Source organism: Periplaneta americana, chromosome 1, assembly GCF_040183065.1.
Source record: "Periplaneta americana isolate PAMFEO1 chromosome 1, P.americana_PAMFEO1_priV1, whole genome shotgun sequence".
Classification (NCBI taxonomy): domain Eukaryota; kingdom Metazoa; phylum Arthropoda; class Insecta; order Blattodea; family Blattidae; genus Periplaneta; species Periplaneta americana.
In genome coordinates, this window is record NC_091117.1 from 14,329,062 (window position 1) to 14,353,716 (window position 24,655).

A 24,655-nucleotide genomic window follows, 5' to 3' on the forward strand; every position below is an offset into this window, starting at 1 on the left:
AATGCAGAGGCAATGAAAAGAATTACTGAGGCAAGGGAAAGAATACAGAGTCAAGGAAAGAATACAGAGGCAAGAAAAGGAAAGAGGCAAGAAGCAAAATAGGTAGGAAACAAAAGAGAGAAGAGAAAAGGAAAGTACAGAAATAAAAAACAAATATAATGTAAAAAAAAAGTAAAACAGTGAATAGAAGAAGAAAACAAGCAAAAAAAAATTGCAGCATATTAACACAATTTCGTCTCCTTTTCTACAAGAGTTTCATTAATTTTGTTTTGAAATTAGTAAGTAACGCAAACATATTGTGACAGCTGCAACGGGGTTTGAACACGCGTCCGACGAAAAGCTGGTACAGGGAGCATCTGCATGCTGAAGGGCAGAGGGGGGTGTATTACGTCAACACGACGAGGGGAGGGTGCGCGCGCAACTGCTGCGTGCGGAGTGAAGGGGGGACGGATCCTCCCGACTCTTCCAGAAGTCCGTCGAAGTGGAGATATCCAGATAATTCGACAGAGCTAGCTCTGCACACCCGTAGAAATTTCTCGCAACTATGATTTTGCTATAAAAGAAGAAACACGAGCGAACCTGAGCAGTTTTTCAGTTTATTCAGCCATTCAGTGAGTAAGCCAGAGCAAGCAAGCCAGTACCGGAGTTCGACTCGAGTGGGCGTCCGCAACTGTGTCAGCATCCGAAGGCCTGAGTTCGAGTGCAGTGGACCGCAGTTGGAGGGACCTGAGTTCGAGTACAGTGGACTATCTCTGAAGGTCTGTGGTTCGAGATACTGTGAACTCGAGTGACTGAGCTAGAAGAACTGTGAACTGAGAACTGACAGTTCTGATTTGTAAATAGTGCTTTGTAAATATTAGTTAAGATTAACAGTTCATTGTTGTTCGTAATAGTCCAAGTAAAGTGTCATTGTCGTCAGTGGAGTGCACTAACGAATACTGAGTTACTGTGTGGAGAGCAAATCCAATTGTTGAGATAATAAAGTTACATTGTTGTCTAGAAATAAATTTACAATATTCTATGTAACATGATATATAGCCAGTAAGTGATGCAACTGAGCAGATATACAATCTGTTTCCCAATCTCCATGAAAGTTACACTCACTTCGAACATGACTCTGACGTTAGGAGGCAGTGACAGTCTCTCGCCATTGGGCAGTGTGAGCAGCTTGTTGTCGTCCAGCACAGAGTTGAGGTTCTCCACCCACTCTGGATCCACATCTCCGTCGAAGATGATCCACTGCCTTTTGTTGATCTCACCTCGCACGTTGTCGATAATCTTCCTGTAAAATTCATCACAAAACTCATTTGCTTCTTCCTTGATTTATTACCACCAAATAGCCAAATGAGCTAGCCAAGTAGATGCAACTGTGATGGATGGAAATTACATAATGTTAGATAAAATATCTAGGTCATTGGGTTTTGTACACAACAGATTCAAGCCCAAGTGGATTTTTGATGGGAAAACGTGTTGGTTTATTTATCCTTGGGAATACTGCCATGTAATAATATAAATAATTATTATTACTATGTTTTCAGAGGCACTACAGTTGCTTGGTGGCATACACGTGGTGTGTATTGAGTATGCCAATTTTTATTTCCGAAGGATCTATGGATTCTGAGGAAAAAAGTGTTGAAATGAAGTAAAATTGTACTTGCAAAAGTTATACCTTCTCCCTTAACCATCCTAGAGGGAAAATTGCGGATCTGCTGGATTGTTGTCACATACGAAAACTGTTATTCTTCACCTATTCCATCATCCCTGAACTGTTGTAAAGTAACTAATTTAACATCTTATGTAATGTGACATTTTTTTCATTTAGTAATAACTCAAAACTATGTAGCATGGCGCTTGTCAGTCCAGAGGCTAAAAGTGACAACTCTACTATTGCACTATACTTATTCTAAGATAATAAATCTGTTTTAAAGCCTTGACTCAACATAATTAGGAACATTAAATCCAGATGTTTGAGATGGGCAGGGCATGTAGCACATATGGGCGAATCCAGAAATGAATATAGAGTGTTAGTTGGGAGGCCGGAGGGAAAAAGACCTTTAGGGAGGCCGAGACGTAGATGGGAAGATAATATTAAAATGGATTTGAGGGAGGTGGAATATGATAGAGAATGGATTAATCTAGATCAGGATAGGGACCAATGGCGGGCTTATGTGAGGGCGGCAATGAACCTCCAGGTTCCTTAAAAGTAAGTAAGTAAGTAAAGTAAGTAAAGTAAGTAAGTAAGTAAAATAAGTAAGTAACATCTTTCCAGTGAATGCTATCACCTTCGATTTTAACATACCTCAAGATGTGAGTGAAGAGACCGTCGGTCCATTCCCTTGTGTTAGGGTCGAGGACTCCATACAAGGCCTCCTTGGAAATGGCCTTGGGATCAATGACATGAGCAACACCTTCTGTACCTTCGTAGCGTTCCAAAGCTTTAAGCAGGACTTTCCAGGCAGTCGTCTTGCCTGATCCGCTGGGTCCCACCATCATGAGGCCGTGGTTCAAGTTGCAGATCTGGTACAGCTGCAGCACCTGCTCAGACAGCGCCAACAATCAGACAGTGGCTCACGCGCCAACCAGCAGTCATGCAATCAAGCGCGGGAGTTCAGGGGATCAGCAGCAAGCAACAACTAATATGTTCTGAGTGAAACACTGTCATTCATTACCAGTATTATAACAGTAAAGAATTGTGTTACTTATTACACATATACAATGCGATTTATTGAGACTGTGGCAATTTCATTACCAGCGGTGACAAACTCACATTGGAGGGGAAGTTTTTATATTCTACCAACTTCTATACACACTTTTTTTTTTTTTCCGTTGTTGGTAACTCTATAGCATCTATTAGATGCTTTATGGTTGTGCTAACAGATGGAGTTACTTGTCAACAATGTGACGCTGAAACGTGTGTTCAGGTTACTGCCCAGCGACAGTCCTGATGTATTTTTTGTATTTGTGATGATTGGTTAATTAATATTAACCCGGCACACTCACAATCACACATTCATACAAATTTCCAGACTCTAGACACCCAGGGAATTATTCTTCTTCAAGAAAAATTCACCGGGAATCGAACCCGGGACCTCCTGATCTGGAAGCCAGCATGCTGACCAACAGACCACGGAGGCAGTCTATACACACCTTGATGACAACAGGAGTAAACACTAACTCATTTAGCATGCTTGTTATTTGTCTTATATCAGTGGCAACTGTGCTTTACACTGGTAAGTGTTCACATATGAAGACTCCAACATTTTGAAAGTCTATTGGCCAGTTTCTCCAAGAAATGTTTAATTTGGCGTAACTAGTGTTATATTAACAGCCTGTTTCTTTTTAAAGTTTTGTTAATGTATTTCCAATTTCTTCAACATCATTTTGTTTAAAACAACGACACTTAACTTTAACAGTCGTTAACACTATTTTAACCACTCAACAGCAGTTGGTAATGATTTTGCACATGTAAGAAAAATTTTTATAGGCTGATATTATTCTTTAAATTCTGCATTGTAGAGTAAGTCATGAAACATGTATAAAATCATAACCTATTACAGTAGACCATTATCGATAAAGACATATGAAAGTTGTAGGTGACTACTACTGAATATTATTATTACAAAGTAAGGTTATAGTACTAGTACTAATATATGACTTCTCAGACAAGGAATTTTTGCTGAAACCTTTTTAATATAACACTCACTGTGTATTTTGAAACACTATTGACATTGGCTATAGTTAGTTGAAAAGAGCCAATATCGTAGAATCAAGAGTAAATAGTAGATGCTGAATTGGAATAAGTGACGTATTTTTGTTTGTAGAATATTAAAGCCTGCTTTAAATTTCTTTTAAAATTTTGCGGCCTACTTGTTTTGAAAATCTATATTGTCACAAATTGAGTATCATACATAGTATACAAACCATAAATCCTAGTTACCTTGCCACGTTGAGATCCCACATTTTCTAAATTTTTAATATATAATAGCTCAGCATCAAAATAAGCAGCTAGTATGATAATCAGTTCACTTTTGAAGATTATCTTCCCTATATTAGCTTTTCAAAGTGTCTTTTAGATGTTATGTTATCAGTCATTCACGAAATATTCCTTAAAGAGAGACATGAAATATTATTTTCAAAATTTCTGTTTGAACATCGTTAAATGTTCTAAAAATACTTGGAGAAACCGGCCATAAAACTTTTACATTTCAGATTGTACAGTTATGGAGCTGAAGCAGAAGCTCAAAAAAAGTTTATATGGTAACGGTGTAGTGCGCACAATAGCCGTAGTGGCCTGCAACAAATACATACTAGGTTCAAAAAGTTCCCGGAATTTGTTAGCATCATAGAAACAACGTACCTTAAACACTATTCTACAGAATTCCCTTCAAAATAGTTGCCTTCCGCAACTACACACTTTTGCCAACGCGTGTAGAGTTCCTGGAAGCAGGCCTGGAAGCCATTTTGTGAAACCCGTCTTAGTGCTCTCGTCGCGTTTGCGATAACCTCTTCAGCATTGAATCTCCGTCCTTTCAGATGACTTTTCAGACGGGGAAACAGAAAGTAATCAGGTGGTGAGAGATCAGGAGAGTATGGTGGGTGATCCAAAGCAGTTATGTTGTGCCTGGCAAGAAAATTCTTTACAATAATTGCGCGATGAGCAGGTGCATTGTCATGCATAAGAAACCAGTTGTTTTCTACCCACTTTTCTGGACGTTTCCTTCTCACTGCGTCCCAGAGGCGACGGAGGGTTTCTACGTACAATTCTTTCGTTACAGTACGACCTTCTGGAATGAACTCATGGTGCATGAGACCCTGAGAGTCGAAGAAAACTTCCAACATAACTTTGCATTAAGTGTGCTTAAATGCGACAGGCTCATGTCAGTAGATTTACTGGCATGAAAAAGAACTCCTGCGGGACAAAATTCCGGCACATCCGGCGATGCTGATATAACCTCTGCAGTTGCGAGCGTCGTTAAATAAAACATAACATTTAAAATAACTTTGCCTTTGGAAGTGTCCCTAGGAAATTTTTGCTTCCGAGGAGATGTTTTCGATTTCCACTCAGATGACTGTCGTTTAGGGACTGGGTCGTACAAGTAGCACCAGTTTCATTTTGTTTAAGAAATCACCATCTTCATCAGCCATACTGATCATGTCCCCAGCAAAACACAGAACTTGATGTTTGTACTTTGCTCTGTGGACATAATTACAAAATGCGACGAACAAACGAAACACTATGATAAACAATTGCCTACAACTCAAAACCAATAATTGCCATTATCAACAAACTTTAAGGAAATGACATCATGAATGTTACCAACAAAACAAATGTATAATATCCCTTGTTATATATTAATACGAAAAATGGTAGTAAAATTCCGGGAACTTTTTGAACCTAGTAGTAGATTGTTTCTAAAATGAAGATTCCAAATGAGCGTGCACAGGCTGTGGTATGCAGAAACAAAATCCATTATTAAAGTACAACGAAACTTTCGTCGTGTTTACAATAAGGACCTTCAGACATTCAAGACTTCTGCAAAATCAAATTGTTGGACCATTTTTCTTTCAAGAGGATACTGTCACTGGTAACAGTTACTTCGATATATTGGAAAATTTTACCATGCTACAGATAGCAGCCATTCAGCCAACAATCTTTCAGCAGGATGGTGCCCTACCCCATTGGAGCCTTGACAAGATGTCAAGAAATCCAACATTGAGCGCACACTTCTGTGTGACTTAAATTTGTGGTCGTCTGTTAACGAACAGTAACGTGTATTATATAAATCTGGCTTTCAGGTATAGCTCACTGTGAAATTGACTTTAACAATTTCAAGGGAAAAATTATTTGTTAACAGAAAACCACAAATTTAAATCACACAGAAAATGTGCACTCAATGTTGGATCTCTTGACGTCTTGTTGAGGTATGTGAATATAAAGGGAATAATTGAGCCTGGTAGAGTTCCTGGGTAGCTCAGTCAGCAGAGCACTGGCGCACTCAGCCAAAGGCCCTGGGATCGATGCCCAGCTCCAGAACAATTTTTTCCCTTGAAATTATTTAAGTCACAGGGAGCTATACCTGAAAGCCAGATTTGTATACTGTTAAAATGAGTTCAAAGAAAGATTCAGATATTGAAAATGCTGCAAATTCTGAAATTGAATGTTCACTAACAAATTGTGAACATATTGTTGTTAATGTTTATAACAAATAAAAGCAATTCCATTTTATTTAATTTAATGTATGGTTCTCATTACGCTGCCAGTCAGGTATTAGCAGAATCAATACCTAACTAGTTTCGTAATAGTATCATTACCTAACTGGTTGCGTAATGAATGTGAGGTTCAAACCTATCTTCGGACAGTTGAGTAAACAACAACAAGGATTAGATTTCAGGCAGATCAGTGGAATTTTGTTTCTTCCTCATTGGAGCTAGGCACAAGTCTCCTGTTTTGTGCTTCATCCATGTCATTACAAGTATAGTAAAACTTCTTTTATATGTTTCACACTTGCACTTTTTCTCGAAAAAATTCCCATACTTTTCATGTTAATATATTTTGGTTATATATTTTTCGTTTACATGTAGTCTACTAGTCTTTAAAACTTAACTGAAGAATATAGCTGGAGAACCTTTCAAGTGCAGTATAAATATTTGTAATTTAAATATTGTGACAGCGACGTGAGATTCGAACTCACGACCAGCGTCCCGCGAGAGAGCATATCGCGCGGGCTTCACGGGGAAAGGAGAAAGGAGCCTACACGCGAGGGAAGGCTGCGCGCGCAGCTGCTACTTAACGCAGTGAATGTGGAACGACCTTCTCGACTATTCCAGAAGTCTGTCGATGTGGAGATATCGAGATAATTCTCTACACACCTGTAGAAAATTCTCGCAACTATGATTTTGCTATAAAAGAAGAAGCACCAGCGAACTCGAGCAGAGTTTTCAGTTATTCAGTCAGTGAGTAAGCCAGAGCAAGCAAGCCAGACTTGTGTGCCGGAGTTCGACTCGAGTGTGCGTCCGCATCTGCGTCAGCATCCGAAGGCCTGAGTTCGAGTGCAGTGGACCGCAGTTGGAGGGACCTGAGTTCGAGTACAGTGAACTGTCTCTGAAGGTCTGTGGTTCGAGATACCGTGAACTCGAGTGACTGAGATAGAAGAACTGTGAACTGAGAACTGGTAGTTCTGATTTGTAAATAGTGCTTTGTAAATATTAGTTAAGATTAACAGTTCATTGTTGTGCGTAATAGTCCAAGTAAATTGTCACTGTCGTCGGTGGAGTGCTATAACGAATACTGTGTTGAGTGAAGATCCAATTGTTGACGAGAGCGTTTAAGGTGAATTGTAGGAAGGAATTATTGTTGTGACGAATAAATTACATTGTTGTTACTAATAAAATTCACAATATGTATTGTATTGATTAAGGCTGGTTGAGTGGAAGAGAAGGCCTTATGGCCTTAACTCTACCAGCGAAAATAAAACATTATTATTATTATTATTATTATTATTATTATTATTATTATTATTATTATTATTATTATTATCGTATTTTAAACCTCAGGATGTATGAAAGTAATTTATACGTTCTAAATCAATTCTGCTCGAAATTAAGTTTGCCATGAAAACATAAGAATGTCCATTTTGAATCTTGCAAAAATACAGTACTTGTTCATTGTTAAGATATGGCCCACTTCGAAATTTGTCGAAATACGAAGCTGTCCATGCTTGTCTCCAACAATCTTAAGTTCTTTAATGACGCTGTTACTGCTTTCAAAACATTGAAACATTTTGTAACATACCATGATGTAACTGAATACATTATGGAACAGTTACCACAATTTGAGGGCATGGTTTATTCTAGAGATGTCAAAGCACCCGCACTACATGCTCATACTACAAGCAATACAAATCCAACAAGCTTCACTTTTTAGCAAGATGAAGTAGAATTATTTCTCTTAAGGAAATGTTGTTCGGGTTCTTGAGAGCATGTAGTGCAGGTGTTTTGACATCCCTGGTTTATTCTTTAGGAGCAAGCAGTCCAAAGTAATTTACTTTTTATAAAATAATTACATGTTATTAAATGAAGATCACATGGTAAGAACAAGGTAAATCAAAGTCATAAAATTTTCAGGAGCATCGAAAACAGAAGAAATAAGAATAAATCAAGGACTCAGACAAGGTTGTAGCCTACCACCTAGTCTCTTCAACGTATATCTAGATGACTTAATTAAAGAAAGGAAAATGGAGGTGAATCCAGGTATAAAGATTAGTAAAGATACATTTTTAGATGTTCTAATGTTTGCCGATGATGTAACATTAATACAAGACAGTGAAGAAAAATTGCAATATGTCATTCACAAACTACACCTACTAGGAAAAGAAAACTATAATTTGAGCATATCAACCCATAAAACTAAAGTAATGGCCCACAGTGGTAAATTTCCAATTCGTATAAAAATAATAGTTGATAATAAGCCCATAGAACAAGTATCTCATTTTGATTATTTAGGTTGTAATATAACTTATGACGTAGATAGAGATATTGACAACAAAATAAGCAAATTCCAGAGGATATGCGGAACGATAAATATAGAACACTAAAAAAATAAAACTAGAAAAGAAAACTAAAGTTCTATAAAACTATGGCAGTACCCGTGTTGACATATGGAAGCGAATCATGGATAATTAAAGAACGAGATTGAAGTAAATTACAGGCTGCAGAGATGATGTTTCTTTGCAGAGTAAAGGGATGTACAAGAAGGGATTTGATAAGAAATGAGGATATCCGTAAAGAATTAAATATATAGAACATAAACAAAAAAGTGGAAGATTATTAAGAAAAGTGGAAAGAACACCTGTCTCGAATGGATAATGAAAGAATTCCGGCACTGATACAACAGTACCAACCTAAAGGCAAAAGAGATGTCGGACGTCCTAGGAAGAGGTGGAAGTGAATAAAATGTGAAGACGGAACAGGCACTAAGCCTATACCATGAAGTAAGATGATGAGATGAGTTGAAATGTAATATAACAGCGAGCTCTGGCTCTAAGCAGCTAATATTTCCTACAAATAATCTTACATTCTTCAAGAATATGTGTTATAAATTTGAGTACTGTATTGTGGACTCAAAGATGGTTTAACTGTGAAGTTTTAAATTTCTCTTGTAAAAATTTTACTAAATTCACTTGACGTGTTATTTCTATAGTCTTCAAATGTCATTTCAGATGTTAATAAATGTCGTTTCAGTTTTTCCAATAGAGGGACATGATTGCTATTTTTATGCAGATGATTGTGATGACACATGAACAGCAAATGACAAAGGATAGAGGAGGAATGTAATGACAAAAGATGAATAATTGGAATGTACGTTCAAGATGAGGTTATGGAAGGGTGTATGTGTGCCTCTGGTCTTATATTTATCCTGTACAAACACACGCAACAAATATTATAAACGGCAAGTAAATAATTAGGATGTTTACAGTTAGCACCAATTTATGGAGGATTCACCTTCTCAATAAAACTGCATTGTATATGCAAGGATATATTCAGTATACAACTATATTCATGCAAAAGACACGAGACCCATTAATTCTCTTGACTCTAGCAGCAATGTTAAAGGGAAGAGCCTCATTTCAATACACCATCACATCACAACTGAAGCAAGGGATCACACAATCACACAACAAATTTAAGCAACAACTACAGAAATAACAATAACAGACTTCATAATTTCTTCTCTGTAGAATGAACATGGCCGGCTGTACTTTTCTTCACAAGCAATCTGTGTTGCATATACAATAAAACTTCTTTCATATGTTTCACAATTATGTGTTTTTCATACATATTCTTTTTTTTCCGAGGTCTCGGCATAATTTCTATACTTTCCATGTCAATTTATTTCGGATATACGTAAGTTTTTGGTTCATTAGTTTTTACACTTATACAATATTTCAAATCCCAGGAGATATGAAACGTCATTCATAAGTTCTAAATCAATTTTGCTCGAAATAAGAACGCGAAAATACAGCATGTGCTCATTGTTAATAAACAGTCCACTTCGAATTTCGTGAAAATTCGAAGCTGCCCATGCTTTCCTACAATAATCTTGTGACCTTTAATGATGCTGTTACTGCTTTAGGAACACATTATGGAACAGTTATCACGATTTGAGGACATGGTTTATTCCTTAGGAGCAAGCAGTCAAAAATCCGACTTTTTGTAAAACAATCACATGTTATTAAATGAAGATTACATGCAAATCAAACTTTCAGGCATAACTCCCTGTAAAGTTGATTTGAATAATTTCGAGAGAAAAATTGTTCCAGGGCCAGGTATCAAACTCGGGACCTTTGGTTAAACGTACCAACACTCTACCAACTGAGCTATCCGGGAACTCTACCAGACACTGATCCAATTCTTCCTTCTATATCTACATACCTCAAAGTGGGCTGACAACTGTCAAGCAACCAACATTGAGTGCACACTAACTCTGTGTGACTTGAATTGTGGTTTTCTGTTAACGAACAGTGACGTGTATTATACAAATCAAACTTTCAGGTATAACTCCCCGTAAAGTTGATTTGAATAATTGAGGGAAAAATTGTTCCGGGGCCGGGTATCGAGGTCTGTGGATATAGAGGGAAGAATTGCATCAGTGTCTGGTAGAGTTCCCAGGTAGCTCAGTTGGTAGAGCATTGGTACGTTTAACCAAAAGTCCCAGGTTCGATACCCGGCCCCGGAACAATTTTTCCCCTCGAATTATTGAAGATTACATGGTAAGAACAAGGTAAGTCAATGCCATAAAATTTTCTGGATTGGAATTTTAAATGTAATACATCAGTCAGCTTTGGTTCTAAGCAGCTAAGATTTCCTACAAATAATCTTACATTCTTCAAGAATATGTTTTATAAATTTGAGTACTGTGTTACAGACTCGAAGATGGCTTAACTATGGAATTGTAATTTCTCTTGGGAAAATTTTACTAAATTTATATAACTTGAGCTCTCCATATAGTCTTCAAATGTAATTTCAGATGTTATTAAATGTCATTTCAGTTAGACGTTTTTCTCACTTATGCATTTTGTTATTCAAATCTTTATAAAAATGTATGAATTAAGTTTTACTGTACAAGGTTATGGAAAGAAAAGCCTGTGGTATCCTTGCTATTACTGTCCAGCACTTTCCTCATGACTCTAGGCATAAAATTTCTGCTATAATAGCCTCCAATTTGTTATAATTCATCTGAGTTATGAGTGAAGAACAATCTATCATGCAATACACAATATTTACATACCATTCATGTCTCAAGTTAAAGTAGCAATTGAAACCTACTGCAAGGTTTCAAGCACTAATGGATGTTCAGTCTATACGCTATACTGTGCCATTAAATGACACAAACTTTCTGATCATTCATATTACAGAACAATTAAAGTAACAATTACATTACGTAAAGGTTCCTCAAATCAACCACGTTCATATTCTCAGAGATCCTCTTCCTCCAGAGAAGTCAAGTTTTCTCATTACCAAGTTCTCTATCTGCTCTAGCGTCTATCTCAGTTATAACAAGACACACCAAAAACAATTGAGCGTTACCCAAACAATGAACTATAAACCATTTCAATTATATCACACTTCTCTTCCTGTCTGCAACCTTGAAAGTTGAAAAAGAATACATCTTTTCCCTCACCGTCTATGGACACCCATTCTGGGATCTGGGGTGAAAGAAAAATGCCAGGATTTCAAATGCTCAGTGTAAGAAGACGAAGACTACGACCCACAGCTGAATGCTAATGTTATTAGTAGTTAGGCCATGAATCATTTGTACGACCACAACTAATAACGTCACCTCCGCTCACTGCTATAGGCATGAGGGCACTGAAGCTTCATGTAAAATTAACTGTGCCGCACAGATTCTCTCAGTAATATCTCGGCATCAAGAGCAACTACAGACCTATGTGACCACTCGTTTCATTTGTAATCGCGAGTTCTACAATATTAAATTGATAACTGATAACAGACATGTACAATAGACTTTGAATGAAACACAGTGAAAAATGTGTTGAGAGCTTGGACTAATTTCAGAATGTTGGTTGGTTGGTTGGTTGGTTGGTTGGTTGCTAATGTTCAGCGTATTTGAGTTCTTCCATTTTCCTTCTTGCTTCCCAGTATAATAATGACAGATCTGTAGCTGTTAAATTTTTTACACTTCTTGAGGTGTGCCATATCTACTACAAATAAAGCTAAATTTAATTTTGGTATGTCAATTCATTTTAAGAGAAAATGCGTTGCATGCCCTTTATTAATTACTTCTCTAATCATAGACCCATAGTCTCCATTTGTAAACGGAAATTAAAATAAAACATTCAAACCAACACAACTGTAGTTTCATTCCCGAAACTGGACGACATAATATAATTCTATGTGCCTGTGTATCCTGATGCAACACACACTTTTTTTTTCGGCTCTTTATATGGTACAGCTTTTCAGTTTATTGTTCTAGTTTTTGTGAAATTTTTGCTCAATGCATTCACATAACTATGTCTCTTCAAGAAGAAAATACAGATATTTCAATTCCAATGTATCACGTCTGAAAATAGAATTGTGTGTAAGTTACATCTGGATAGTACACTTTTAATTGTTTTCATATTCTTTTCACAGTCTCTAGTCTAGATTTTCATTAAATAGACTAATATCACAACTATTTTAAATTCCTCGTTACAAATGTTCCCACTTCAGAAATAAAAGTCAACTCTGCAATTCTAATACAAATCTAGACAGGCTTTATAACATTCCAAAACTCGTAATGATGTAGCCCATTCATATCAGTCACATTTAGCAGAGTAAAAGGAAAAAACGACAAAACTAAATTTTGTAAAAAGAAACAAGGAGAGGAGAATTAAAGAATATGTAATACATGAAAATGGTATGCTTAAGTGCATTAGTGTCTGGAATGAATATTTGAAGTTTTCGTCAGCCCTATGTAGTTTTGCACAAGAGCACCTTCTGACCAATTTTACATAAGCTCTCCCAGCTTGATGCTTGCTAGACTGTAACGCCAGTCCCTTAGGTTTGACTCACCATGTTCCTTTGTGTAATGTACTCACTATGAACATGGGTGTTATCTGAATGATATTATGATGAGTCACGAAATACACATTAATTGCTTTTTAGATATGATTTGTTGTAAACAAATATTTAAGGCCTCTGAATTGTAGGATTTCATTTCCATCCCTGGAGAATGACTCTTAATAACAGATCCAACAGATTTTTTAATCTTCCTTGATGATATAGTCAATATGTGGACCTGAAAATGTTTGATATCCTGAATGTATGGCATGGTGCAAAACCAAAAGCCCTCGCATCACATGTACAGTATGTGTACCTAATGCTCAGGATTTAATAATAACATTACACTTTTTGTGGGTATTTTGTATTTTGGCGCGAAGTTACAATTTAAATTAAGGTAGTATTTTACTACAATATTATTAATAAGGTTTTTAACAGACATACAATTTTCCACTTTAGAAGGATAGTTTAGAGTTTCTTTCAATTTTAGTATTTCTCATCTTATAACATACTTAAGCTACGGTTTCACTACAACAATCTTTGTCGAATGAACATCGCTGACAATTCAAATCGCTAGCGGTCATTGTCAGAGAGTGGTTTCTTTACCGGCAAACTTCGTAGGTGGATAGTAAATTGTTTTATATAGTTGGCCATGTCTGATCATCTGTTAAGTGGATGACAATATGGTAACGTTATAATATAAGTTTTGCCTTGAAAAACAAGTACGGATCTTTAAAGTTGTTAATTTCATGTTTAGAAATAGACATACAGAGGGGTCTTTTAATTCATTGATATTAAGACATCTTGAAAATGAATCCACCAATTTTAAGGAATATTTCAGCCTTTCTCCCGAACAATTTCATTTTGTTTCAAGTTCAATTGAAAATGTTATTTTTAAATTACCCACAAAATTTATTCACAAACCAATAAGCCTAGCTGAAAGATAAGCATAAGTTTAAGGTAAAAACCAATGATATAAACATTTTATTTTTACTTTTTACAATGTTATTTTTTTCATTTAGGAGCATTTATTTAGGAAATAATGTTACAAATAAAAAAAAACAATGTGAGAAGGAGAATGTTGGACTTCTCTCTTTTGGTCGGAATTCCACTTCACTTACTATTTCACACAAACTTTTGCTTCAGTAGCCAAATCTGTCTCATCGTGTGTGTCCTTCAATTATGAATCACTTTACTCAATTGTATTAACAGTTCTGGTTGTTGCAAAATATAGATTTGTTATTGTTTACGTTGGTTCATCTTTTTGGCTCATGTCGAACAGGGATTTGTGTTTAATCAATTAATATCTCGTCTTCATTAGTGGAAAAATTGCAGAAAGATTTCTGTTTTATCACCATTACTGTGTGTGATGTGTAAATCACATGTTATTAAATGATTTAATTCATCACCTACTGTAATTTTACAATTTGTTTCTCGGCGATGATCACCAGGTTTTTGCCTCCAAGGCAAACGCTGACGATGTTCATCGAGCCCAGCGACGTTCATTGACGCTCATCGCCATAAAGAAACCATGCACATTCCAATCAACGGGACAGAATCCCAGTGAAGATCGCCAGCATTAATCGTCGGCGAAGATTGTCGTAGCGAAACTGTAGCTTTAATGTACGAATATTTAACTCGAACTTTTCACCATATGCTTCTATTTATAATAAATTTGATTAACTCATCCCCTCGCCTTGTCATTCACAGTCAATAACAATTAGGTCTTTCCAATGCTTCTCTACTGAATGGAATTACTGATTAGGCACCTCTATTACAAGTTTTGGAAGACTTCTTAGTTGACATTTGGAAGCAATTAAAAACAGGAACACTATTTCTTAAGGTTTCCTACGTACACACACACAATATAATGAAAAGAGAGGCACATATTCACATGCATGCTGGAAGAGGGGAATGGGGGACAACTAAAAACATTACTTCTTGGTAAACATTAGCGCACAGCATTTCTGTCTATGCTGATTGCAGCGAAAGCTCAGATCAAAACAACAGTATACTGACACGGGTGGTTTGAAATACAAAGCAAGGGTGTCCAACATTTAGATACTGCACTTACCTTCTCCACCCAAGTCTCGCCTATTGTTCCCTTTGGTATGTACAGAGAGAATTCAGAGAGAAACACATCTACCATTAACCACTACTCATGTTAATGCACTTATGAGATTAGTTAAGATATCATCACAAATACTATTTAACTATATTGCAGGACGTACCTTCTCCATCCAGGCTCCTCCCTGCTCTTCCCCTTCACCACACACCAGGTACTCCTCCTGGCACACCTTCCGGATCTGGTCTTTCAAGCCTACAGCCAAAAGAAGCTCTTGTAAACGGGGGACATTTCGAACGTCTAATTAAATAAATTCAATTTATGTTGAATCTTTCGTACACTACTTTTAACATTTGAATATAAATAATTGATTAAACGGCGATCTTACTCGTATTAATTATGTAAGCATATGCAGCTTACAGCTGTTTCGGTGCTACTTGACACCATCCTCAGAGCCAGTCAAGTAGTGTACGAAAGATTCAACATGCATTATCAAGACAACTCTACAAGTCAACTAGTATACAAAAAAGAGGTTCTGAGGATGGTGCCAAGTAGCACCGAAACAGCTGTAAGCCACACATGCTTACATAATTAACACGAGTTAGATCGCCATTTAATCAATTATTTAAATTAAATTTAATGTTTAAATTAAAAAAATTGAGGGAAACACCAAATTCAATGGAGAGCATGAGATCTTCCATAAACGTAAAGTAAAAATTTGCTCTTCCAGGTGATATTAAAAAAACTATAGGGTGCCATTTCAAAATATTCTCGATGACGTCATAACTAGCATATGTCGCAAAAATATTTTGTTTCCTTTCTAAATACTAGGTTTGCCCAATATCTTCTCACTCATTTTACTGAAATTATACATTACTTTATATGTGTGTGAACGCCTTGCAAAAAGTTAGGAAAAAAATGGAACTCTCTGCATCATAATCCACAGTTAATTCCCGATTTACCACGAAAATCGTCTGTAGCTGCATTTAGATTGGCAACAGGCCATGATTGTTTGGCCAAACACCTGCATAGAATTGGAATATATCAGTCCCCTAACTGCCCATTATGCAACTCAAACCAAAAAATGGATTCGGAACACCTCAAAATCTGTGCTTCAGTGGCTGGTCATGATAATATCTTGGAAAAATATTGGAGTGCAAGAGATCAAATGACTTTATTGTCAAACGCCTGGCATTAGAAAACAACAACATTTAAACGTGTGTGTCTTGTGATTTGCTGAGGAAGACGTTATTCATTTCTTAAGGCTCGATATAAACTTAATATAATCGCCCGCCATTTTCGCTCTTTCGTTGGCGTTCGCAGAAAGCACATGAAGACGTTATTTGTCGCTCAATTACAGTGCGTTTGATTTATTATCATAGGAGCTACAATATGATAATGTTTAACGGTGTGGCAAATAGATTCCTCGTATGGTAGCTCGGCAACGAAAGAACAAAAATGGCGAACGATACTACCTACCTAGACTTTATAGAGCCTTCACTTCCTAAGACGTAAGCAAAGAGGAGGAGTCGCGCCGGGAATAACAGCGTCACGACTATAACTACAAGGTTTGCCCAATATCTTCTCACTCATTCAAAATTGAAATTATACATTACTTACACCTTGTATGCATGTGAACGCCTTACAAAAAGTTTAAACTAATGTCTATTTTCAAAAGTTTTTCTTAACTTTCAAAGAATGTAATAAGGTTGGGAAAAATTTTCGTAAAGTACCATAGCTCCCACTATTAGAATTACCCAAAATTTCGGACTACTGGCTGATCACCAAAAACTTCTCAATACAAAACGAGATGATTAGCAATGTCAAAGTGACGCACCTGCCATCTCAGCACGTGTGTAGCTCACATTCGGGAACACATCTGACAGCAGTGAGAACAGCAGAGGGATGTCTTCTGCCACCAGTTTTGGCACCATCGTCTCACAGACAGACTGGATCAGGATCTGCAACAGAGAAGACTCTTAGTTATGAAAGAGAGAGACAGGTCAACACTGGTGAGAAGCCCTTCAGAGCCAGCGCTGACTCTCACCTCCTGTTCTGGAAGGTTTTCTGCAATCGAAGCCTCGTCGATGTTGGACTCTCCTCGGTTCTTCATGTTCTCTTTGATCTTCATGATTCGGTCACGCTTCACATTGCCAGCCGACACCAGCACAGACTTGAGGGCTCGCAGACCAAAGTCGTAGTGAGATTGGTTTGACAGCTGTTCGTCACACAATCTGAATACAGAGAACAAACACAGCACGAACTTATTAAAAGGTATTCAGCTTTCTATTTGTCAATCAGATAAAAATAATTCATTTTACCAAAGTTGTGTGAAGTAAAAAGGTTCGTGAAGCTTACAAGTGAACCTTTTGTAACATCTTTGCATACTTCCACTCGGTAATGAGTTTTGGAATAATATTCTGGGGAAATTCCACAGACAGTAACAATATATTTCTATTACAAAAAAGAGTAATTGGGATAATGGTAGGTGCCAAATCTAGGGAATCGTGTAGGACTATTTTAAAAAAACTACAAATAATGCCCATGGCTTGTCAGTATATCTTTTCATTAATAGTCTTCCTCGTATGTAATCGTGAAAACTTTGTAACTAATTCAACAGTTCATAGCATAAATACATGTCAAAAAAATGACTTTCATACTCCATCGGCAAGTCTATCGTGCTATCAAAAAGGAGTGCGTTATATGGCAGTAAAAATTTTTAATAGCCTCCCTATCAATATAAAAAATGAAACTCAAAACATAAAATTATTTAGGGCCAAATTAAAGAAGTACCTAATTTCTCACACCTTCTATTCTGTAGGTGAATTCATGACATTCAATAACATTTCATGAAATTGATACTAAAACTTTGTGTTGTACTAGTAGACTATATTGTAAATCTCGTCTGTATATATTTCATCTAGACTGTGACTATAAATTAAGATTTTATAATAGTATTAAGTTTTTTTACTTGTTCCATATTCTAGCTGTAAGCATGTATGAATACCATGGAATGTTAATAAATACAATACAATACAATACAATACAATACAATACAATACAATCTGGTAGAAACTGCAATAGTATAGGGTTCCCATATCTCCCGTAACATACAAGAACATCCTTTTTTTTTTTTTCGCCGATGTGTAACATTGTCCTGAAAAAGGTCTTTGGAACATGTTTTTGTCCTGTATTTAAAATTACATACTGAAAACCAAAACTAGGAATATCAACTGCTATTTTATTATAAATATCAATCTCCATCACTGTTGGCGACATTGGAATTTGCTACATTGGCAACAATGGAGGTATACATTATTCTTAAAACAGTTCCTACTATGAAGCAAACTGCTACCAGATCAAACATTGTTTAATCCCACTTATCCGAGGAGATCATAATGTGAAAAATGTTCCGAATTTCAAAGAAGATATCGTAACTTGGGGTTACTTTGCTCTATTTTTCTGATACTTTAATTAAAATAGACTTAGAAAATAACATTTTTACGGAAAAATAATTTTTTTGATAATCTTATTCACTAATTTGGGTTAAATAGAAGGTATTGATATTACTATGTTCAACAAAAAATACTTAAAAAAAATCTTTTTTTAAGTTAAGTTACCTATATGATGGGAAAACTTTGCACCAGCCTTCAAAACCAACACTTAGAAATGGAAAATTTGTTATGGACTTCTATTAAGATAAAACATACAGTATTTATCAAAATGAAAACAAGTTTTAATAAAGAAAAATTGTAAAATATTGTTATTTAAGTCATAATATTCATACTTGTTTAGAATTATACCACACAGTGACGCATCAGCTGACTTAACACTGATGAAACTTTTGATTTAAGTGGAGCAATGTATGACCCCAAGGAGCAAAGTAACCCCAAGTTATGGTAGTGAATTGAAGGAAATTCTTACATCAGAATACTGTTTAGATAAAGTTTGAGTGGATCTGTTCAAAAGTGTTGACGAAAAGCTCGATCCCAAATTTAATAAAAGTGATAGAGTCCATTATGTGTCCTTGGTACAAACACAAATGTTGAAAGATTGTTCTCTCTCATGAACTCACTGTGGACTGATCAGAAACATGAGTTATGTATAAAGACAATAAAATCAATGCTTACTGTGAAATCACTTTTCAGCAAGGATTGTGTTGCATTTCATGACTTAATGCTTCACAACAAATAACTGTTACAAGAAATTCATTCTTCAGAAAAGTACCGTATTTGCTCGCGTAATTTGCGCCCCCGCGTATTTTGCGCACCCTAATTTTTAAGGGATTATTTTGAACTTTATTTTTGCTCCGTGTATTTTGCGCACACATTTCAGTGTAGTAGGGATTACGTACATATTTTTTTCAGTGTAGTAGGGATTTTCCTTCCCTACAGTCCATCGTAGGTCATTCACCAGCAACTGTAGTATCTGCTTCAGAAAGAAACCCCAAAGTCCTGCTACTTTAACAATGCTTGTCCTTGGTAGAGACAAGTTACCGGTATAGAAAATTAGCCCTACCGTAAATACTTACCTATACATATACTAATTAGATAAACTCAGAACAGGACCTCTTATTTGAAAAATGCGCATATTTTACGCACCCCAATTTTTCAGTGGTCAAAGTTAATTAAAAAGTGCGCAAATTACGCGAGCAAATACGGTATTATAAAAGTGTACGTATTTTCAGACGAACCTATTTTGTAAGGAGTACATTTTCAATTCATTTTGTTCAAATTATTCTTTACTTACTTCTTAATAAGTATGTCCAGCTATAAGCTGATTACACAATGTCCACTGTAAATCAAATATGCAATTTTCCAGAGATGTGGATTGGTGAGAATTTCATGTTGCGAGTGATTTTTCATTCTTTCCTGGAGTTCATGGTTGGTGTTATGACAGTGAAGGAGGATGTGTTGTCCTATTGTTTCCTCTTCTGTTAAACATTTTCTACATAGTGGTGACTCTGATAATTTAGGCAGTGCAGATAAGCTTCCGTAACAAGGTTTCCAATTCTAGTCCATGCAGCAAAAGTTTGTTTTTAAGTACAGTATTTTATTTTCAATAATAGTATTTAATTTGATTTAACTGCAATGTTTTAATCTATTCAAAGACAATGTGGATAAGCGTGATGGAAAATAAACATCAAAGCTCGATTTTTAAAATCAGTGCTGAGTGTCCAGTATTTTTTTTTATGTTCCTGAGAACCTTACAGTAGCAGGCAACACTGGAAGTAGTAGAATAGGAGGGAAGGAAAGCAGATGAATAGGAAGACGAAAGTAGAGATGAAGGAATTAAAACTGTAACAATTCAGAATACAATCAAGTATCTTACTTGAAGAACGGTACAATCTTGCAAGCCAGTTTCTCAGCAGATCTGAAGCCTTGAGAGAAGAGCATCACTTCAGCAATGAGTTGGCGGTCAGGCTTGGTCATTGCCAAGCTGCGGAATAGCTTTTTCAAGTTGTCAGGCAGGTTGGATCTGCCAGCATAGCCAGGATTCATGGTGATGAATATCGCCATGTCTGTAGACACTCGCACCTGCTTGCCCACAAGCTCCACAGAAATACCTGCAATAAAAGAAAATTCTATTTCAGGAACTTATCGTTTTAAGATGTACACTGGAACTAAAATTATGGAAAGTTTTGTGGTTATGCAATCAAGTCACATTACCCATTAAGATCTAGATTTTAATTAATTTTAACAAGTTACATTACCAGGTATTTTAAGTAGAATAACACATTGTTATTTTACTGTAAACTTTTTAACAATGGAGAGGTTAGTTAAGTTCTGCTATATTATTTATATGGCATCCTGATCCAGAAACTAACTACAGAGGTTTTCAGCAATTCATTCCACATTCTTATACTTCATGAACGTGGTAATGTAATTTTTTTCCCAGTCAAGACATAATAGAGCTATTCCATCCCAAATCGACCGAAATATAGAGAAAATTGACCTTACAATTTCTAAATACAATGAAACTTTTTTTGTACGTAGAGAACTGTGATACAATGCTTTGTGCAAAGTTTGAGGCATCAGAACTTCATAGTGTTTAAATTAAAAATATTTAAATTTATCGTATTTTCATAAAATTAGCAACTTTAAACTGTTGTAGCTCCGAAACCCTTTCACCCAATGATCAAAATCATGGTTTATTTTGATGCTGAGAAATTAAAGTTTATTCTGACATATGAACAGATTTTCTTACTTTTTACAGAAATGGAGAAATTTAGATTTTTCCTCATTAAGACGCCCTTGGCTAGGAAAAAATATTTTAAAAATATATAATTAGATTCAGCTTGAAAGTACAAATAAACATATTTTTTACTGATGGTATGTTGATAAGAAAGTATTGAAAATATCAAATAAAGAAAATAAATAGTATGCGCGTGAATTAACCACCTGACTGTGAGACGGGAGGTAGCCGAGACAAGCAAGGCCAGGAGACAAACACGTGAGCAGTTATGGCTGTGCTAGCTTTATCACAGGTTTTCATAAACACAAGAGTAAAATGACGCCCAACGCTCGCTTATCTTCAGCTCTCGGCCAGTGCGTGCAGTACTGCACTGTTCAAGTCTAGGCATGTGAAAATAATATATTTAATACCCTCGAAACTTATTGCCGTACCACTAAGCAAACAATGCCGAATCCCTCTCAATAATGCAAGGTTTTTTCTCAATATTTTTTTACATTTTTACAAATGGCCAAAAAGCCCAAAAGTAAGTAAAATCAGATTATCTGTCTCTCTGTACATAATAAAAATAAGGATTACTTCTTAACATAACCTACCAAATGTCAGCTTCAAAATAAGCTCTCGTTCAATGTTCTGCAGTAAATGGTTCCAGAGTTCTGAGCGCTGAAAGAGGCTTGTTTTTATAAAATACGCTAAATTTGTCGCTCAATAATACGAAAACTGTTTGACTTTCGATAGTATATTTTTCAAAATGCACTCTCCTCAGCACCTTGTATAAGTAGGGAAAAAATCAGAGTATAAAAAAAATGCGAGGTTTTTACTGATCGATTTCATGTGGAATAGCCCAATAACGAGTTTAAACAGATTCTGATCTTTCTCACACTCCATCAAATTACTGAAGTCACTTACTGCCTTCTTTCTTTCCATCCTGCTGAGACTTCAGAGCCTCCTGGATGGTCTGCACCTGCTGTGACACGGCTGACAACATCCTCTCTTCCAACCTGTTGAATTCGTCAAAGCAGCCCCAGGCTCCAACTTGGCACAGACCGACAAATATTCTGCCCATGGCTTGGAAGTCAAATGTCTCGTCACAGTTGAATACCAGCACAAAGCGGCCCAGCTGATGACCAAGAGCCTTCACAGACTCAGTTTTGCCAGTACCAGCAGGACCTGTAACAAACAAAACACTCTTCAAATTTCTTCACCAGCTATCTCCAAGAGATAATTCAATATCAGTGTCAATGAAATTTAAGAATATATATTCATATATGAGGCCTCCCCGTCCTCATCGAAAAATCATGACTATATGTAGTCAACATGTAGATACCTATTATTGAAGAAAAATTCGTTCTGGCACCGGGAATCGAACCCAGGACCTCTTAGCTTTGCGTGTTGAGTGCTCTTTCCATCTGAGCTATGCCGAGACCCGATTCACGGTGCCAGCCGAACTCTCCTCCTTTGTATCATCAATGGCCTACTACCTGCATTTTAGACATATACATAAGTCATTACATGCATATTTAAATGACTTTAAGGCCATTTTCAACAACAGTTTTGAATCACTGTTAACATTGATATATATATATATATATATATATATATATATATATATATATCTTTGTGCACTGAGAGCTCTTTCCATCTGAGCTATGCTGAGACCTGATTCGGCTGAAGAAAGTTGATTATTATAAAGCACAAATTTAATGAACACTACGGCTGCAGACATTACGGTAAAAACTGAGTGTTATGAAGGTAACACGATACATATTTTCTCATTGCACTTTGTATGTTTCATAAAAATTCAGTGCTTCACTATATGACCATTATGTAACTGTTTACAGTATATTTTCTTTAATATTATCTGAAAGACATAGACAAATGAAATTATTTTATTTGTATCTAAATAAAGTGAATCTTCGTTTTCTGGATTGCTAATGAAGAGCAGCCCCTATAATCCCGAAAGAAATACACAAAAATTTGATTTCATTTATATATATATATATATATATATATATATATATATATATATATATATATATTAGTCCTACTTTTCACATGCGATATTATTCTTCTCTAGTGTTAATATTATATTATATAATTCCATTGCCGCTGTAATTATATTTTAGTTCCTATTTTATTTTACTTATTTATTTATATTATTATTATTTTTTATTTTAATATTATATCTGAACTGCGACCGAGCACGAGCGCTGCTCATTCGGTCTCAAATTTTGTTAATACTACTGTATCTTCTTTCTATATTGCTTGTATTATCTTAGTTGTATTTCTCTTTGTTTTGTTTTGTAATTATTTTTTGTAATTTATAAATTGCACAGTTTGAGTATCATATTGTATTGTATCACATCATACTGTATCATATATCACAGGGACGGAAACAGCCAATCTCAGAGAGCTTAGCTTCTCCCGTTACAGTTACTATTATAATTATGTAGATACTCATGCTGACTGTTCTGTTTAGAATACAAGTTTCTCACCGCTGATATATCATATCATTGTTATAATCACCAAACGCCTCTCATGCAATGGTTCCTTTACAGTCATTCTATAGTATAAGTATACATACAGCATGTCCCAAAATTTGCTCAAATGGACATCATGTGAAACATGTATGGATGGAAACGAAAATGTTAGTGACAAAATTCTGCTCGAAGAATTTTTAATTGCACAACTTTATTGGGCAACACTGCACAACATAATATCTTGGTAATTCACTGCAATATAATGTTTACTGTATTTACCATTGTAGGTGAAAGTAATAAAACGCAAAATAATAGATAAACAATTTGTTATGAAGTTTCCCCCTCCCCTGCTGTTATTTATACTCGCTTTAACATCTTTGGTCATATCGCGAGTTAATCTTTGGTTGAAATCTGAAGGCCTGTGTACTATTGCTGAGACTGGTTCTATTGTTGTGAACTAGATGGCGACTATATATATATATATATATATATTACTGATTAGTTATGAATATGATTTCGGTGATGAATGAGGCCGGTGATTTTCAGGGATGTTGTGGCCCGAATTTCCTGGCATTTGCCTTACAGTTGAGGAAAAACCCTGAAAAACCTCAACCAGGAAATTCAACCCAACCGGGAATCGAACCTGGGCCCTCTGCATAAGAGACCAGCATGCTGGCCCCTACACCACAGAGGTGGTCTGTTATGAAGGAATATAATGTAACACAAAAATAATTCCTGCATTACAGAAAGATAACTAAAACAAAATATTAAAAAGAGAGGAAGAGAGAGAGGCGGTTTGAACTATGAACGTTTAGTTTTAAAGCAGTGTATTGATAGCATAAGCTACGATCACAGAGTA

At 36.0% G+C, this 24,655-nt stretch overlaps 1 protein-coding gene across 8 annotated transcripts in view; it reads right to left on the reverse strand.

Annotated features, from left to right (window-relative positions):
- The window catches only part of Dhc64C (dynein heavy chain, cytoplasmic), a 162,187-nt gene that overhangs the window by 67,417 nt on the left and 70,115 nt on the right, over nucleotides 1-24,655 (reverse strand). For 4 of the 8 annotated variants that reach the window (XM_069838723.1, XM_069838853.1, XM_069838609.1 and 1 more), the window contains 8 exons: nucleotides 22,226-22,486; nucleotides 20,456-20,690; nucleotides 17,172-17,358; nucleotides 16,962-17,085; nucleotides 15,291-15,379; nucleotides 15,134-15,163; nucleotides 2,300-2,535; nucleotides 1,105-1,282 (listed from right to left, as the gene is read on the reverse strand). In XM_069838723.1, coding sequence (XP_069694824.1) covers nucleotides 1,105-1,282; nucleotides 2,300-2,535; nucleotides 15,134-15,163; nucleotides 15,291-15,379; nucleotides 16,962-17,085; nucleotides 17,172-17,358; nucleotides 20,456-20,690; nucleotides 22,226-22,486 — 1,340 coding nt within the window. The remainder of the gene's footprint in view (nucleotides 1-1,104; nucleotides 1,283-2,299; nucleotides 2,536-15,133; nucleotides 15,164-15,290; nucleotides 15,380-16,961; nucleotides 17,086-17,171; nucleotides 17,359-20,455; nucleotides 20,691-22,225; nucleotides 22,487-24,655) is intronic. The other 4 variants (XM_069838938.1, XM_069838772.1, XM_069838627.1 and 1 more) reach the window with 1 other exon arrangement.